Source organism: Dromiciops gliroides, chromosome 4 (assembly GCF_019393635.1).
Source record: "Dromiciops gliroides isolate mDroGli1 chromosome 4, mDroGli1.pri, whole genome shotgun sequence".
Classification (NCBI taxonomy): domain Eukaryota; kingdom Metazoa; phylum Chordata; class Mammalia; order Microbiotheria; family Microbiotheriidae; genus Dromiciops; species Dromiciops gliroides.
Genome location: NC_057864.1, coordinates 79,546,479 through 79,566,129, shown reverse-complemented (window position 1 = coordinate 79,566,129; position 19,651 = coordinate 79,546,479). Strand labels below are relative to the sequence as shown.

Sequence of the window (19,651 nt, the reverse complement as noted above, 5' to 3'; positions counted from 1 at the left end):
AAAGAAAAAAAGAAATTAGAATTTTAAGGTTTGCAAAGCACTTTAATATTTTTTCATGTGTTTCTTTCAACAGTCTACTGAATGAGAAGTTATTATTATCCCCCATTCTACAGATGAGGAAACTGAGGCTTAGAGAGACTAAATGACTTGCCTAGTAACAGTGTGAGGCAGGATTTGAACTGAAGTCTTCCTGCCTGACTCTTATCCACCACCCAAGGCCAACACTCTATCCACTACTCCATTTAGGTGCCACATCATAAAACAGATGGATCTGGATAGATTTCAGGAAGAAAATGAGCATTATAGTTGAGGTTGAAAAGGTGAGTAAAAATTCAAGAAGTAAAGAGAAGAGAGGAAATTCCAGGCACAGGCTACAATATTAACAAAGGTGTCCAGGTATTTCTATATAAAATACATGGAGGGAAGCAATATGAGATCAGGCTGAAAATCTGTGGCCCCATGACACACTATAGTCAAATTGGTTCTATTTCTTTCTTCCATTATTCCGTTATATAATGTTCATATTATAAGAAAGGCATGAGGTTGGTTACATCTTTCATACTTCACGTAATGAAAATATGTGAATAATACCACAATATTCATATTTGATACAGCTGATACTATCAGTTGTTCAACTTTTAAAAAAAGAATGTTATGATTTATGTGAACTAGGAGTTCACTACAAGTACTAGATATAAAGTCTTATATGAGACAGTCACTGTGTCTGCATGTTTCTTTACTTATTATTTTAGCTTTGAGGTTTACCTACAACCATTTGAACAGAGCCCTGGTCATTTCATTACATTATTGTTTCCCTACCTGATCACAAGCTAATTTAAGGACCTTTCTTGTATTTAACTATCAGCTCCTTTTCAGGTTATGTTTCCTAATAGGCTCTGATATGGAAGGCACAGAACCGTTCAAACAAGTGACATAAAATTTACCCATGAAGGAAGGCACTGGTCCAAATCACCTGAAGAAAGTTAGCTTACTACATTCCATACTCTGCCCCTCCCCCAAAATGATGTGGGTCAATGGTTCACTCCATTCCTCTCCAAGCACTGCTCCTGCTTTTCTTGACATCTTTCTCCACTGTGCCTCTTCTTCATCTCCTTCCCACAGATACCCTGCCCTTGCCTCCTCCTTTTCATTTTTCTTTTCTGTGTTATCTTCTCCTGTAGAATATAAGGTCCTAGAGGACAAGACCTGTATTTCTTTTGGCTTTTATCTATCTATCTATCTATCTATCTATCTATCTATCTATCTATCTATCTATCTATCTATCTCTCTACAGCACTTAGCACAATGCCTAGCACATAGTAATATAATAAATACTTGTTGATTTGATTTAATTGGTAATATGCTAGAAATAATTTATCATTTTTGCCCATACTTCTATGAGCAAATACTATGCTAGGTGCTAAGGATAGCAAAACAAGAATAAAACAGGCTGTACTCTCAATTGTCTTCGATTGTGCCTAGAACACAATGGTAATAATCAGATATAATGGTTTTATTACAAATAGCAGTTATATTTTCCATCTCTACAATAGTCTCATTTCAAGTAAGGGTTGTTTAATTCTTTGAACTTGTACTCCCAGGGCCATATGATGCTTAATAAATACTTGTTGACTACTAGAATGTCTGCAGAATATTAAATATAAAAGAATAATAACAGGATAGAGACTTGTACTGGAACCATTTCTATCCAAACACCATTGAAAAAGATGAGAAGAATGAGATAATGATGAAAATAAAAATAAAACAAACTCCACACTTGTGCATAATCGTAGGACCATGCTAATTGGTCCCACCATGCTTCACCATTATATTAGCTTTGGGTAAACCTCAACCTTTTATTTTAGAGAATGTGGTATTACAAGATTCACAGCTATACATCACCCAAGGAATATTTGGGGGGGTTGTTTTTGGGGTTTTTTTTGGAAGGGTGATGAGGGTTAACTGACTTGCCCAGGGTCACACAGCTGGTAAGTGTCAAGTGTCTCCTGAATCTAGGGCTAGTACTTTATCCACTGCACTACCTAGCTGACCCCTGTGTGTGTGTTTTTTAAGGATGAAATGTTGCACAAGGAAATAGTTTGGGATCATAGTAAGGACTGAACAATTTCCCAAATGCAACCCAATCTATTCCCTTCATATTCAATTCTTGGCCCAACTCACTGCTTTCTGGAAGTATGTATACAAGATATATATATTTTAGGGGATTGACTCAATGAACTAGCCACCAAATTAAATATACCAATCTGCATAATAGTTATTTTTCAATGATATAATCTTTTCCATATGAACTATTTTATACAATTATCTATTGTGTTATCTAGGTGATATAACAACGATAACAATTGATGGTTTGATAATAGTTTACATTTAAATAGACTTTTCATTGTTTAAGTTTATTCACATCAGTTACCTGATTTCATCATTTCAACAACCCTGTTCAGTGGAGATATTATCACCCTGATTCCATAAATGAGACAGATTAAGGAGCATAGAAATTGAGTGACACACCTATGATAAAATAGTAAAATAAATGGCAGAACCAACTCTAGGTCACCAATTTTTTACTTCTAGGCTAGGAAATATTTTCAGTAGAGTAATTTTTTTGTGTGTGTTTCATTCCATTTCAGGTACTTTTTATAATAAACATACTAACTCTGTACTAGGTAACAGAAAAACTACAAAGTATAACTATAATTGTCTTAAATGTTCACTTTTAGGGGAGAACAAATTATCAGCATGACGAATGGAATGCTTTATCTCTGGGGATTGTAAAACTAGTGCCTTTATGGGCTATCTCCACACACTGGAGATAATTCATGTACTGAAAATGTCTTTAAAATACATGGATTTAAAAAATTAAATTTTTATCTATGCAAGATATTTGTATTATAAGTGGTCTATTACATACACTTTATAAAATATAATACCATAGAAATAAAACAATAATACATGCTTTGTGGTATAACAGTACCTTAATTGTCCACATGCCAGGCTCTGGATCCTTTACATTAACTACCTTGGCAGAGTTATGGATATTTAATAGCTCATTCAAGCCAAATCCTTTTTTTATCAGCTTCCCTGAAAGACAGACGGAAAGGTAACATGTACAATATTTCTTTCAGTTTTCAATATTGACTGATTTATCACTACATAAATTCAAGAGCAAGATCAGATTTCAAGTCACAATTTTCTCTTGGTGATATTTTTGCCAAGTTTCTATGTACTCAGGCTTAAAAATTCACTATCTTGGGGGGCATCTAGGTGGTGCAGTGGATAAAGCACTGACCCTGGATTCAAAAGGACCCGAGTTCAAATCCGAACTCAGACACTTGACACTTACTAGCTGTGTGACCCTAGGCAAATCACTTAACCCCCGTTGCTCCACAAAAAAAATCATTCACTGTCTTTCCGCTTGTAGGACAAATGAAGTGCATGCCATTTGCAGTATATATTTACTAATAAATCTAATTAAGAAATAATAAAACAAGGAATGTTTCCTATATCTATAACATACCATTAAGGTATAAGATTTCAAACTAGAGTTACAGATTCACCTCTGTTCTGTTGACTTTTATATCTAGAGAGAAAATAATTCCTGTCAGACTGTGGTCATATTTCCAAAGGTATCTAAAGCCTTTTCCCTGGCAACAAAGGTCATTTAGAGCAAAGCTTCTTAAATTGTGGGTTGCTACCTCATGTGGGATCCCATAACTAAATGTGGGGGGGTCATGAAAAATTTGGCAACAGTAAAAGATTTTGTATACCTCTTTTACAAAACTATATACCCAGGATTGTGGAAAATTTATTGGGCAAAAAGGGGTTACAAGTGGGAAAAGTTTAAGGAGCCCTGATTTATAGTATATGAATAGCAGTTTTAGTAAACCAGATTAAGTAATTATTTGGCAATTAATTCAGGAAAGTGTTATCATGAGACCTCTCAGTAGTCATCTAGAACTAAGGCAGTCAGTTAATAAACATTATTATTTATATCACGTTCCAGGCACTCTGCTAACCACCAGGAATACAAAGACAAAAAAACAGTCCTTGCTATCAAGGAGTTCACAGACAAATGAAGAATATAGCATAAAAGCAACTAAGCACAAACTATATATAGGATAAAGTGGAGACAAAAATCAACAATTTTATCCAATTTTATATCCAAAGTACACAAACTGGGAATGAGGGCTATGGCAGTGAGCAGGCACCAAGCTGTAGCTGCTGCAGAACTGACTAGAAAGTGTTTTGTTACAATTCCTGTGGAAACAGAATTTAATCTTATAACGAGATAATGAATGAAGAAGAGAAAATATACAGTGGGTGTGAGGGCACAGATCCTATGCATGTGAAAATGATATCTTCTGAGGGTCATGAATTTATTGTAAAAAGGGAACATGCTTTAACATCAAGAACAATAAAAGCCATGTTAAGTGGCCTGGGTCAGTTTGCTGAAAATGAAACCAATGAGGTTAGTTTTAAAGAGATTCCATCACATGTGTCATCAAAAGTATGCATATTTTACCTACAAGGCTCACTACACTAACAGCTCTACAGAGATTTCTGAATTCCCAATTGCACTCGAATTTTCTGGTGGTTTCCTGGATTGTTAAATTAATTTATAATAACTGTTAACTTTTTCAGTATTTAACAACAAAACATAAAAACTACACAAGCTTTGTGTATGGGGTATGGGATAGGGATATTATTCTACAAAATAATTGTATAAACTATAATCAAGACAATGGAACCAGATAATTCCAAGTAGTCCCTAGGAACCAGGGTGTATCTGACATATCCACTAAATGGGTCCTATAAGGCCTATACGTTACTTTGGATTGAAGTCATATTTTATGATTTATTCCACCTCTGGATTTCCAGTGGAGAAAAGACCTACATTGGTATTTGTGGAAATTAATAAATGCCAAAACAATTATGCAGAATAATGATATATTTCATCAATGAACAGTTTCGGTCTTAATTCACATGTTCCACTGACAGCCTGAAAATTTAAAAAGTAGAGACATCATGCAAAAGGATCCTTGTATGATCAAGTTGGCATAAATCCATTTTGGGAAAAGTCTAAATCTTTTTCAGGCAATGTAAGAAATTCAACAATGTATGAATTTGCTTTCTTTGTCAATAGCAACGTATTTTTCAATGGATCACGTCCAAAAAAAATTATAAGGAAAGGCATTACATATGGTCTTGGAAAACCATATGCTTTAGTGGTATGAATATATCCATAAAAATATTTGGATTTCCAGATGTTTTCTTCAATTTCAATTTGGTTGGTAAGATACATGAATCTTCTGTGAAATTTTTCAGATTTTTATAAAAATTGGATATCAGGCACCTTTCATGACAATAATATCAAAATAATATCAAAAACACAACAAAAAGTAAACTGCATTAAGAACTGAACTGAAGCAATGATGCAAGTATGCAGGAAATGTACAACATAAGCTCAATAGTCAATTAGAAATAAATTTGTTTGGCTGCCAAAAGTAAACAAAAATCTTTTCTGAATTAAGACATTAAGACCATATTCTTGTGGTATGTCCTAGTTGCCAGTATTTAGAAGACAACTACTGTAGGACTGAAATCCAGTGGATGCTTCACACCCATTTGGTATGCATTAAAGAGTGTTTTATTTGGTTATACTGACTTGAAAATCTTTCAAATGGAATTACAAAGTATACACATGTGTCTTATAGGAGTTATTTCACAAAGCATCCTATGGCAAGCATGATGTCATCAGCACATTTTACAATCAAAATTTCTTTTCTCCTACATGAGGAAGGCTTTTTAAACTTCCAAATGAACGGTATGAATGAAGGAATCTAGAAGAAATCCAATGTTCTGGAAAGAAACTTGAACAAAGTTCAAAAATGTAAACTTTTATAGAAGGCCTCTTCTGTGTCTAGATTTTAATTTCCCCAAATTAAGTATGGCTAATACCAAAAAAGGTGATTAGGCACATAAACCCAAACTTAACAGCAATAGGTAGCAGGTTGATGAATCTTCATGTAATTTTTATTATAGGATTAACAATGGGATTAGGTTAAACCAGAGTGTCAAGGTGCCCCTGAAAGTGGGAAAAAAGTAAATCAAAACATTTCTAAAGCTAGCATGTAGGGAGTTTGCCTCTTGGCCATGGCCTTGACAATAAAAATTAAAATTTAACAACAAGGAAATTTGCTGGGAAATAATCGGATTACCTTCATGTACCATTAAAAAAAAAGACTTTTGTACTTTTCCTTATCAAACTTGTTAAAGCACCATAAAATGTTTATTTTTATTCTACCAGCTACTGAAATTGTTACTTTCCCATTAGAAGTTCAATAGGTCCAAAAAGTCATGATTCACTTTTTTCCAGTTTGGTTTTACTCATAAAGAGTATACATGTAAGCATAAACATGCATGCGTGTTTATTTGTATATATGTACTATAGACATGTATGTCACTATGTATGTACTTTAACTATACTAATGCCAAGATGCATACGCAAAAAGGAATCCTCTGATGCTGAGTAAAATGAGCAGAGCCAAGAGAACATTGTACACAGTATCAACAACATTGTGTGATGATCAACTGTGGCAGACTTAACTCTTCTCAGAAATACAAAGATCCAGGACAATGCTAAAAGACTTATGGTGAAAATCGCTCTCCACATTCGGAAAAGGAACTATGGAGTCTGAATGCAGACTGAAGTATACTACTCTCACTTTTGTTGTTACTTTTTTGTTATTGTTCTTGTTTGTTCTTTCTTGTGTTTTTTTTCCCTTTTGTTCTGATTAATATGGAAATGTGTTTAATGTGATAGTAATGCATAACCTATATCAAATTGCTTGCTGACCTTGGGAGGGGGGAGAGAAGGGAGGGTAGGAGAAAAATATCTTTAATTGAGAAACATTTTTTAAAAAGGAATCCTCGGGGCAGTTAGATGGAACAGTGGATAGAGCACCGGCCTTGATGTCAGGAGGACCTGAGTTCAAATCCGGCCTCAGACACTTAACACTCACTAGCTGTGTGACCCTGGGCAAGTCACTTAACCCCAATTGCCTCCCTAAAAAAAAGGAATCCTCAATGTAACCAGACAAGTACTCCTCCAGAGTCTGCTTGAAGACCTCCTAGAAAAAAGAACACTCTGTATCTGCACTGGTTGTTAGAGTTCTTCCTGACATCAATCCTAAATCACCCTCTTTGCAAACTTCCATCCATTGTACTAATGGGGCCACATCTGTATCTAAGTGCCTATAAACCAATTCCTTTTCCACATAACAGTCTTTCAGATACATAAAGAGAGCAATTAGGTTTCCCTGGAGTCTTCTCTTCAGACTAAAAATCCTACTTCTTTCATCCAAATTTCTTTTCATCCTTCTAAACTAAAGGTACTTCATGATTCTGCTTATGCTCTTCTGGATACTCTCCTTATACCCTCTTAAACCATGGCACGCAGACTTGAAGAGGTGAATTCTGATAAGGACAGAGTACCTTCACTTCCCCATTCCTAGAAGTTGTGCACAGCCTTACCTCATCGACCATCTTAACAGTGAGCAAGAGATCTGAGATTTAAACCTAGGTTCTTTGATTCCACCATCTAGTAATCTTTCAACTAAAGGTATTTGTTCAACCAATGCCTGTTGCTGTAGGCCTTACACATTAGAGAAATGCCTGTGGCCAATGTCTTAGCCTCTTAGATGTGTAGGCCTCTAAGAATTTAATTTATAGAGGAGTTGTAATTTGGGATTTTCTACACCAGGACACAAGTCTGGCCCAAAATATAGATATTTATATATGTATATATGTAAATATGTATTATATGAGTACACACACACACACATACATATCTTTTATTCATAAGGAATTTCAGCCCTCTGACTCCCACTGAAATCTGGCAGTATTTATGAGTTTTTTTTAAAAAAACAGATTTTTTAAAAATGGCTTTGCCATCTGTTCTGTGGTTTGTTAAAAGTTGTGGTTCAGCTACATAATATGGCTCGGTATAGGAGAACAAATGGAGCACTTTCTGTCCACTTAAATAAAATGACGTGATATAGAGGTATATGAATACATATACAAAACTTACCCAATGGATTACGGATTTCAATCAGTGGAGAAGGACCGCTCAGAGATACAGTAACTTCTTTCAGGCTGGGATCAAAAGGGATTTGCCAAGAATTTGCAGCCTTTTCTAAATGATCTGTAGAGAGGAGATGAACTTTTGAAGCTTGAACAGCTTCTTCTACCCATTTTAACACCTATTAAAGAAAAAAGAAAAAGAAAAACATTAGTGATACCAGAAGAGATTGGGGATCTACACACAAAGTTACTTCCAGCTGCGGTGGTTGGTTTGGGTCCTAAGACCTAAGTCCTAAGATCCTGGCACTTCTTTTTATGGTGTGAGATTGATTTCACCAATTAATGACCACCAGTTGGGACTTGCCTATATACCTGGTGAATATAACAGTTCCCAAATGAAATGTTGCTTTGACATTTGCTCATATTTCTGGCAGTTTCTTGAGCTGATATATTTACAACAAGGTTTTAAAAAGAGATGTGGCAGAAGAAAAACAAATTTGAAAGCACTATGGAAATTCCAGTTCTATTGCTGTTATTCTTTCACAAGAGCAATAATAATAATAAAGATGTTGATAGACAGTTTTGTTAAAATTAGGCATTTCTTTTCCATCAGTTCTCTCATTTGAAAGTGTACTTTCCTGCAGATTCTAGAGAGGAGAGCAGTTCATTTGTGCAGACCACAGCAGTTCAATAAGGAATTCATTTATTATAACCACAGTCATGAAAATGACAAAATTAGTAAACAGCAATAATGAAGAAAGAAATCAAAATATTATCAGGGAAAAGTCCTTCAGACGAACATCATCCTTTAGGAATTCATTCCTGAATAATAATCTCCTTACAAGTATAACAGAATTTTCAGTGCCTATAGGTAATAAAAGATAAAATGGCAATATAGCTAGTTATAGGCACATTCCTAGATATAGATAGATGAGAGATATTTAGATGGATAGATAGATCATCAATGTTTTAGCGTATATTTGAGGTTAGAATTTTTTTCAAAAATGTCTAAGTCTCTACAATGAATAATTCACTACAATATATCTTTCTTTGGTTCCTATTTTCTTTGTAAAATTTTCTTATTGTATGTTGTTGACATTGTATTGCCACAAGCCAACTGACCTGAATCTAATTCAATCTCAAGAACATTTATTAAGTGCCTATAAATGCATATCTAAGAGCTGAAGAGACAAGAAAAAAGAAACTAAAACAATTCTTGTCTTTAAGGCTCTTAAATTTGAGGATGCAATATGTAACTTTGTGAGTAAGGTCTAGTTGATGTCTTGTCCCGTCATCAAGAACCAATTATCCTACAACTCTTTATTCCTTCCTTCATTCTTCAAACATTCTAACCAAAAAGGGGCAAGAAGGACATCAGAATTTCCTAACTACCCATCAAAATAATCACTTCACCCATTGAAATACATATTGCTTATTCAACAAATATTTATTAAGCCCCTACTACATGCAAAGCATGGTCCTTTGCTCTCGGTGAGGTGATAAAAAAACAGATGAGATCCAACCATAAAATCTTTTGGGTGCACAAAATCTACAATATAAATGAGAAGAGAAGTGAACAAAAGAAGTAGAAGGCACTATGATAAAGATGAGGGGAGACTGTTTGGGATCAGGGAAAAAAAATCAGAAAAGGCTTTCTATAGTATATGACATTTGAGTTCAGACTCCAAATCTTGGAAACTTTGAAACCAGGAGCGATGTTATATCTTTATACTCTCAACACACACCTGGCACAAGGCCTTGTATACAGTTGGTACTAAATTAATATTTATTAAATGGATCAATGAGATAAATTGTTCAATGCATATAATCATGATTATTGTTTCCCTAATACTGAAATAAGCACTAAGTTTAAAAAAAAGATTTTGAAAACTTTTCTTAAAGTAGGTATGTCTAAGCTTAAAATTTTTGAGTCAAATACTTTCTGACTTGGTGTTAATTGGTCCCATCCCCAGACTTTCTTCATTTAAACATTCTGCTTAGCTTCAGACAGGGGGAAAAAACAACTTTGGAACTAAACAATTTGTCTTGTTTAGAGACAACCAAGGTAAGTGCTCTGTTAATAGAGCTTGATTAAGACCAGCTTCTCTTAATCAAGACTCTATGGGGTTTACAATTCCCCAACAGTCATGTTTTGGTTGTACAGGGTTATTTTCATGTGACATTTCTCTCATTATATTTTTCATCCACTTATTTCTAGATAGGAGATTTAACTTTTTTTAGTGTGTATAATCATATAATCTTCCATCAGTGAACACAGATAAATTTCACTTATGTTTTACATTTTCTTTGGTACTGATATATCTTCTATGTAGATTTTTTTAAAGCCTAAAGTTCAACAGAGCACCTTTCAATTAATCCTCCAATAAGGCTAGTCTTACAATGGATCAGTGTGGTCTTTCTCATCAAAGAAGTTATGATTAAGTTGGGGAGTTAAGCCATATATATGCAGGACATTTGATTTTCTCACATTAATTTCTTCCTCCACTCAAGTACTTGTAGAGTATCCACTATAGTCAAAGCTGTATGCTAATGATATTAGAAATATAAATATTTTAAAGACATAGAATATCTGTCCTTGAAGAAGTTACTATCTTGTAGTTCCATAAAAAGTGGTTGAATTCAATTCCATAAGCATTTATTGCATGTCTACTATGGGCCAGGTACTATGCTAGGTCTTTAACTTAAAGGAACTTAAGAGTCTAGTAGGGGATTCAACATGTCCACAGATAAATAAATAAAAAATGTGCACAAAATACATGAAAAATAATTTTAGCAGATGAAAGCTGGATTGAAGGAGAGAGAATTCAAACATTTAGGGGAATCAGGAAAGGCCTCATTGTAAGGTAGCATTTGAGCTGAATCTTGATGGAAGTCAGGGGCTCCAAGATATAAAGGGGGTGAAAGATGGAATGCTCTTCACAGGAAAAAGCAAAGAGCCAGTTTGGCTGGAAGACTGTATATGTGAGGGAGAATAATGATATGTTGTTGTTTGTCATCCTTCTTTGAAGAGGACCAGTGACATCACAAGGTGATTTCTTGACTGCTGCTTGAATTGGATTGATGTGAGGCAGAGTTGCACCAAGTCATTATTCTTTGTTTTTGTTTTTTTGTTTTTGAGGGTTTTTTTGCAGGGCAATGAAGGTTAAGTGACTTGCCCAGGGTCACACAGCTAGTTAAGTGTCAAGTGTCTGAGGCTGGATTTGAACTCAGGTCCTCCTGAATCCAAGGCCAGTACTTTATCCACTGTACCATCTAGCTGCCCCCAAGTCATCATTCTTAACCTCTCTTCCAGAGTCATTAAAGTCCAGTGGCAAGACAAAAGTCAGAATGACTGGTGATGGCCAGGGATTCAGTGGATTACCATAGAGTCTTTGATATCTCAACCAAGTTCTAAGCACTCTACAATGTCTGCTTCAGCCACATTCATGGCCACTGGAACAAACTGTTCTCATTTGTCCATTCCACCAGAGGAAGTCTTCACATGCTGGGGGCAGACTTTCTCCTAATTCACTGACAGGTTTGAGGCTTGTCACTTACCCTCAGCCTGGTTTAGTCTGTCTGTTGAGATGGTTTACCTGGTTGTAGCACATGCTACAGCTTCTGGAGCCAGAGGTGAGAGTTGAGTACCAGGTGGCCACCAAAGGTAGATGAGCAACCCTGAAAAGGGGCTCGGCAAGCCCTCACACCACAGGTGCTGGTCTTCCTTGAGAATAAGTAACCATCCCCCAAAGGATAAGGTGGGGCCAGATTTTGAAGGGCTTGACATGACAAACATAAGAATTTGCACTTCTTCCTATAGGCAATAGAAAATCACTGAAGTTTCTTGAGTAGGAGAATGTCATGATCAGAATTGTACTTTAGAAATATCAGTTTGGCAGTTGTATGGAAAATGGATTGGAGAGCATAGAAGCTGGCTACAGGGTACCTAGCCAGCTGTTACTGTTAGCTGTTAGGTAACAGCTGTTACTAGCTAGCTGTCACCTACTGTAATTGCCCAGGTCCTGAGCTAGGATGGTATCTATGAGGCAAGAGAAGGGGACAAATATGAGAGGGTGATGACCTACTTTGGGCAGAAATAGGGAAATGAAAAGGGACCAACTTTGGGAGGGGAGAGTTAATGAGTTCCATTTTAGGCATGTTAAGTTGGAGATAGAACTCATGAAATACTGGGGGAGAAATGCTAGCAGACAGCATGAGATGTTAGATTGGACTTCAAGAGCGAGATGAGGGCTGGATATATAAATCTGGGAGTCATCCATACAGAGATGACAATGTGACCACCATGAGAGCTGAATCAGGTCAGCAAGCAAGCCAGTGCAGCAAGAAAAGGGGGAACAGGCATAAACACACATAGAGGATAGGGTGTGGCTGATGAGGCTTCAGAGGAGATGTCAGGAAATGTTTCCAGCAGGAGAAATATTATCTCTCTCTCTCTGCATGTATACATACATACATACATACATATATGTGTATATATGAACACAAACATATTTATGTGTCTGTGCATGTATACTGGTTCCATATCTAGGAAGGAGCCAATTTAAATATACTCTCTAGATACATATGTATTTATGTCTACATACAGACACACGTATATGGTCTCCTTAATATTTCCTTTAAGAAATTACACACAAACACATCATTTTGAATTTAGCAATGTTAACTTGTATGGTTGATTTTTGGTTTGTTTTTTCAATGTATATATCAGCTTCTCAAGGGTATGGATTGGCTCATTATAAAGTTGTTGGGTTTTTTCCCTTTTTTAATCAATAGCCCTTTCCCACAATGAATATTATATATTACTTAATGCTTGACAAATTTTGTTGGCTATGGTGATTATGATGTTGATGCTTACGATTATGTAATGAATGAGTAGTACGATCTTCTCATTCCAACTTGTAGTGGCTTTATCATCTGTGCCACAGAGAACTGCAGTTCATGCAAGACACTGCAGAATAAATGACTAGAACTGATGCTCTCTTTGTAGAGTCAATGTAGTTTAATAAAAGGAACAGGGAATTTGGGACCTTCTCTGCACCTTCCTGCCTGAGTGACCCTGGAATTTTCGCTACAGCAGCTTGCATAGTTTAGTTTTCTTATCTGTAAAATGAGGTTGAGCTAGATAACCTCTGTGATGTTTTCTAAACCCAAATCTACAATCTTGTGACCATATTCCTCCTAACATAAATCAGATTTGCTTAGCTATTTTAAAAATTCCCCTAGTCTAATCTTATGAATGGGCTGCTAGGTGATGCAGCAGAAAGAGCACCAGGACTAGAATAAGAAAGATTCATCTTTCTGAGTTCAAATCCAGCCTCAGACACTAACTAGTTGTGTGACCCTGGGCAAGTCACTTAACCTTGTTTGCCTCAGTTTCCTCTTCTGTAAAATGAGCTGGAGAAGGAAATGGCAAACCACTCCAATATTTTTGCCAAAAAAACAAACAAACAACGGGGTCACAAAGAGTCAGACATGACTGAAACAACTCACCAACAATACTCTTATGAAATGAAGCTCTCCTAAAATGGTAGTATTTTCATGAGATGAGTTTGGTCAAACCGAGTAGAATACAAGTAGCTTTTGATTTCCCCTTATCACAGTGCCCAATTCATCAACATTTACAAGGCTTTCACAAAAGGATTACTATGTATCATAATATTACTTGTTGGAGTAGACATTGCACAGACTTCTGTCAAGAGGCCAAAGTAACTTTTTCAAATCTGCTTATAAGAAAAATCAAATTGAGAACAGATGCAACCCATTTTATTAGAAAATATAGATATTACTAACACATGAATAAAAGTAGATCACTTATAAACTATAGTATGCTTATAAGCCTGGCCTTCATTCTACCATGTGTTGTATACTTACGAGGAAAAAAAATCTAATTTTTTGAACTATGAGAAGTATTCTCATGAAGTATTAACAGGTGGAATTAATTACTATTTTGATGATCAAAGGAACGGGTTCAACTATATTTTCAGGTGTCACATAGTTGTTGGGATGCCTGAATAGCACCATTTGCTTTAGACTGAAGAGTTCAAAGATCTAAGTGGTTCCTCGGTAATTCACAGAATTATAGGGTGACAAACTAGAAGAGATCTATGAGATCATCTAGTCTAACCCCTTCATTTTATAAATGAGTGGAATGAACTTGAAAGTGTTCATTCACCTCCTAAAATCTTAGCCTCATTTGTTCTCCAGACTGGATCTGGCTCAAACTTAAACTCAGAGTGAAACCTTGTATTCTTAAAGACTCCACAATGTCATATAAATCCTATATTCCAGAAAATAGTCAGTATTCAGAGTAGTTACACCTGCCCACTCAAGTACTAATAAGATATAAAAAAAAAGTTTCAAAGAATAAAGTAAATCTGCACAGTATTTGAGACTAGTGATGTCACACTCAGATTGAAAAGGGGGGGTGTCACTAAACCATATGTAAGGATACCTGAAGGCAGCATACTGACCGAGAAAAACACATATTAACTGTGTTTCTACTTGGGGAGAGTGTTGTTGTTATTAAATATTTCACAATTACATCTTACTCTGGTTCAGGCTGCACTGAGGAATGTTGGGGCCATGTTCCATTAACACCTCTGCTTTAGACCAACAGTCTCCAAACACTTTTGATTAAGAATCACTTTTGTTTTTGTTGTTGTTGTTGTTTTTGGCGGGGCAATGAGGGTTAAGTGACTTGCCCAGGGTCACACAGCTAGTAAGTGTCAAGTGTCTGAGGCCGGATTTGAACTCAGGAACTCCTGAATCCAGGGCCAGTGCTTTAGCCACTGCGCCATCTAGCTTCCCCTTGAATCACTTTTAATAAAACATTTTCAAGCACGTATCTCCAGTATAATCATTTATAAATTATCTGCATTTACTACTCTACTAATAACTATCTCCATTATAAATTTGAAGGAAAGAGTACTGGGGGAGAAGAGAAATCAAAGTAGGAAACATACATCTAATTTTTATTATTAGATTCACTATCTTTTTGTTTGTTTTTTAGATTCACTACCAATGTTGTTATTAAGTCATTTTTTCAGTCGCATCTGATTCTCTGTGACACCATTTGGGGTTTTCTTGTCAGAAATACGGGAATGGTTTGTCATTTCCTTCTCTATCTCATTTTATTAAAGATGAGGAAACAGGTGAACAGGGTTAAGTGATTTGCCTAGGATCATACATCTTGTATCTGAGGCCAGATTTGAATTCAGAAAGATAAGTCCTGCCCTGCCCTCTATCCACTGTGTCACCTAGCTACCCAATTGATAGGAGTACATAAACTACTCTTTATATGCTGCTAGGTCCTATCTTTGGTAATCCATTCCTGGTATCTGGAATCAAAATATCACAGTTTAATCTGCTTTGCTAATATGTTCCTCAGGGCCTGTTCCATTTTGTTGTTGGTGGTGGTTTTGATGTTGATTTTCTTTTCTTTCTTTTTTTTCTTTTCTTTTTTTTCTTTTTCTTTTTTCTTTCTTGCAGGGCAATGAGGGTTAAGTGACTTGCCGAGGGTCACACAGCTAGTAAAGTGTCAAGTGTCTGAGGCCGCAATTGAACTCAGGTCCTCCTGAATCCAGGGCCAGTGTTTTAGCCACTGTGCCACCTAGCTGCCTGATGATGTTGATTCAAAGAAGAGCGTCCTGGGATTAAACCTGTTTAAGAAATGCCAAAGAATGACTATGTTGCTGTAGACCTTCTCAGGCATAATGATGATAGCAATTAAGAAAATGGATACAGCAAAGATAAGAATCAGAAGTAGGCTTCAATACAGAACTTGTTATATGGGGTCTAGAGCAGGTGAAATGGTCAAGTTTTGTATCTTGGCCCTCTTCCTTTTCTTTAAGAGGAGAGGACTCGCCCTCTAAGGAGAAAGAGGGAGACAAAAGGGGGAAGTTGAGGCATTTGGTTGTGGTCCAGATGGTTTCTGGGACCCAGGGTCCACTGTGGCATACCTGGGGCATGACTGGCCTATGCTGCCTTGGCTTGATCAGCTGGCATTCAACTCTCTTGACCTGATCCTTGACAATGCCTGTAGTAGCATGATCAGCCAGAAATTACTATGATAAAAGAATGGGGGTTTTTTGGAGGGAGGGGGCATGAGAAGGTCAGGTGTGATTTCATCAATATAAGGAGCTCCTGCTGAGAAACTTTCTCCACCAATGTAGATCAGGACCTGCTCTGAAACTTATTATTATTTTTTTTTGGTGAGGCAATTGGGGTTAAGTGACTTGCCCAGGGTCACACAGCTGGTAAGTGTCAAGTGTCTGAGGCTGGATTTGAACTCAGGTCCTCCTGAATCCAGGGCCAGTGCTCTAGCCACTGCACCACCTAACTGCCCCTGAAACTTAAATTTTCAAGATCTGCCAGGGTGCAGCTGGGTAAGTGACTTACCCCAGGCAGTGTATGTCAGAGAATTAAATTCTTAGTTCAGAGATCAAATCTGTATTGACAGTCTTATGCTACCTCTTGTGAAAAAATTTGGCAACTAGTGTAGCCAAGAGATGTGATAGGAAGTTAGAGAAGGGCAGGACTACTTATGGCAGTAGTGGTCATAGAAAATTTCCCAGAGGATTGGGATTTGAACTGATCCAAAAAAACTGGTAGGAGGCAAGGAGGGAAGGAGTAGTATATTTCAGGCATGAAATAGCTTGTGGCAGAGTTATAGAGGCAAGAGGCAAGCTATTCACATAGCACAGTGCCTAGCACAGAGTAGCACTTAATAAATAATTTGTTTATTTTTTTTTGTTTGTTTGTTTTTGTTTTTTTTTTTTGAAGGGCAATAGGGGTTAAGTGACTTGCCCAGGGTCACACAGCTAGTAAGTGTCAAGTGTCTGAGGCCGCAATTGAACTCAGGTCCTCCTGAATCCAGGGTCGGTGCTTAATCCACTGCACCACCTAGCCACCCCCAATAAATAATTTTTGATGGGCATTCAGGACTACTGTATAGTTTGGCTAGAGTAGAGAGTTTCTCTAAGAGAATATTGGGAGATAACACTGAAAAAGTATTTTGAAGACAGGTTGAGGAAAATCTTGAAGGTACAAACTTTTTTTTCTTTCCTCCATTAAAATGGAGGGTCAGATGTTTGTCCTTTAGTCTATGCATTTGGGGAGCCACTGCCAGTTTTTGAGTAAGGAAATCATATGATCAAAGTGACATTTAGAAAGATGAATCTGGCAGCAGTGTGGGGGACTTAGGTTTTCTTTCATAATCATTTTCTAGTTTTATTTATTTATTTAAATAACTAGGAAATGATTATATACATATATATATATATATATATATATATATATATATAAGAAAAATATATGTATGTATGTATTGCAGCTGGGTGGATATCACCACTGTTAAGGAACTTCCACATAGGTTTCTAGGTGATGTAGTTTCCAAGGCAAATATGATGTCATATCCATACTCATGTTCCAATCTTTCCAAAATCTCCATCAGCAGCAGAGTCTATTCCCTACTGACCTTAGGGCACACCTGGATACATCCAATATCTACTTTGGCTCTGCTCTTCTCTCCTCCCTTGCCCTCTCCCTCCTTCCTCTCTCCTTCTCTCCCCTCCTCTGTCCTCGCTCTTCTACTCTTTCCTCCCCTTCTCTCCTCTCCTTCCTCTTCTATTCCCCTCTTCTTTTCCCTTCTCTCCTCTTCTCTCTTCTCCTCTCGTCTCCCCTCCTCCTTTCTCTTTTTCTCCTCTTCAACCACTCCCTCCTCTTTTACTCTCGCCACATCTCCTCTCCTCTGCTCCATTTTCCCCCACTCTCCTTTTTCCTCCTCTTTTCTCTCCTTTCCCCTCCTCTCTTAGACTTTACATTTTTAAAGTATAGGCACTGCACATTTTATTATTTTTTTATCCTCCAAAATGCTTTGTAGAGAGTAGTTGCTCATTGGACTTTGGGTAGATTTTTTTTTTCTGAAATGACTTCTATATACTTCTACAGAGTAGAACTGGATATAATCTTGGGGTCTGGAAGCAAGAGCTCTGCCTGGTTATCCAGAAAATGGCTTTTTCTTAGCCAAGCCAGTAGGAAGTGTGCTCAATCTGTGGCAGCTGTATATGTCTCTAGCTTATGCAAGCTAACACTCCACTATATTTAAAACCAATGATCACCTTGGAAATGTCTCAAGTCTCTTTCATGTCATATACCACATAGAACTATATGGTTTAATCCTTTTTTATATAGATCAAGACCTGAAAACTTGCTGCCAAACACTGATGGGAACATGCACTGAATTAAATCACTGTGGTTTTCCTGCTACTTCCTTTAAAAAATATTGCTGTTGGTATTTTTTCCTTAACTAATTTTCATATCCACTGCTCTTTGCAAAACAAAACAAAACATAACATTTTTTCATAGCAGCTACTTTCAATAAATGAAAACACAAGGCCATGACTAATTCTACACCTAAAACTTGATCACAGACAAGAGGACCAGTAAACATTGGTTTCATTGCCAATTCTTTTAGGCATTAATGATCAGACCTTAGAAGGTCATTCTGTGTCTTTCTTTTTTTTTTCTTTTGGAAGTCATTCAATCTCAAGAAGAAAATCTTGCTGCTTGGAAGTTACAACTATAAAATATCCTAATGAAAGGATCATAATCACAAATACGTACAAGATGGAAGAAAACAGTCTTCTTTCTTTGTTGGGGTTAAGGTGAGTGGGGTGGGAGAGACAGCAAAAGTTTGTTTCAGATTATTCCAATTAACTTTAAGAAATATGATAATTTCATGGAAATAAAACTCAACTTTGTTTTGCTCTCTGTCAGTATGGGAAATCACTATACCTTTGGCCTCAGTGTTTTCAGTTATACAATAAGGAGGTTGTAGTAGACCCTAGCTTCTTAAACTGTGGGTCACAATCCCATGTGAAGTCATGTAACAATGCAGAGGTTGCGAAATATCTGGCAACAGTAAAAAAGATTATGTATACCCATTTTATATACCTATATACCCGGGGTCATATAAAAATTTCTCAGGTGAAAAGGAGCTGCAAGTGGGAAAAGTTTAATAAGCCCTGTACTAGGCAACTTCTAAGGTCTCTTCTAGTCTTGAAATTCCATGATACCTTTGTCTCTCTTCTTATGCAGCCACCACAGTAGTTGACACCTCGTCTGAACTAATGCTATATGCCTCAGTTTGCCTCTAGGGGCGCCACCCAGCTGCCAGGGTAATCTATCCTGAAGCATGGTTTTGAACATGTTTCTCTCTAGTTCAAAAGTTTTCTTCAGTGGTTAGGAAAAAACACAAAATCCTTGGTCTGTCATTTAAAGCCTTCCTCAATCTGGCTCTAACCTCTCTAAAATGTATTTCACATTTCTCTCCCTCACACACTTGACATTCCATTCAAATTAGCCTACTTGGTAGCCTCTATACCTGACAGTACACCATCTTTACACAAGTTGTCCCACATCCCTAGAATGTTTGTCCCCTGTTGCCATCCGTAATTCTTGAAATTATTATTTGTATTCAAGTCTTGGTTCAAGAGCCACCCCCAACACTCCTGATTGCCTGATTGTTAAT

The 19,651-nt window shown here is 36.7% G+C and overlaps 1 protein-coding gene across 1 annotated transcript in view; it reads right to left on the bottom strand.

Moving 5' to 3' along the window:
• HMCN1 (hemicentin 1) overlaps positions 1 to 19,651 on the bottom strand; it is a 517,054-nt gene that overhangs the window by 322,581 nt on the left and 174,822 nt on the right. The window contains 2 exon segments of the mRNA XM_044003022.1: positions 2,993 to 3,099; positions 8,108 to 8,279. Coding sequence (XP_043858957.1) covers positions 2,993 to 3,099; positions 8,108 to 8,279 — 279 coding nt within the window.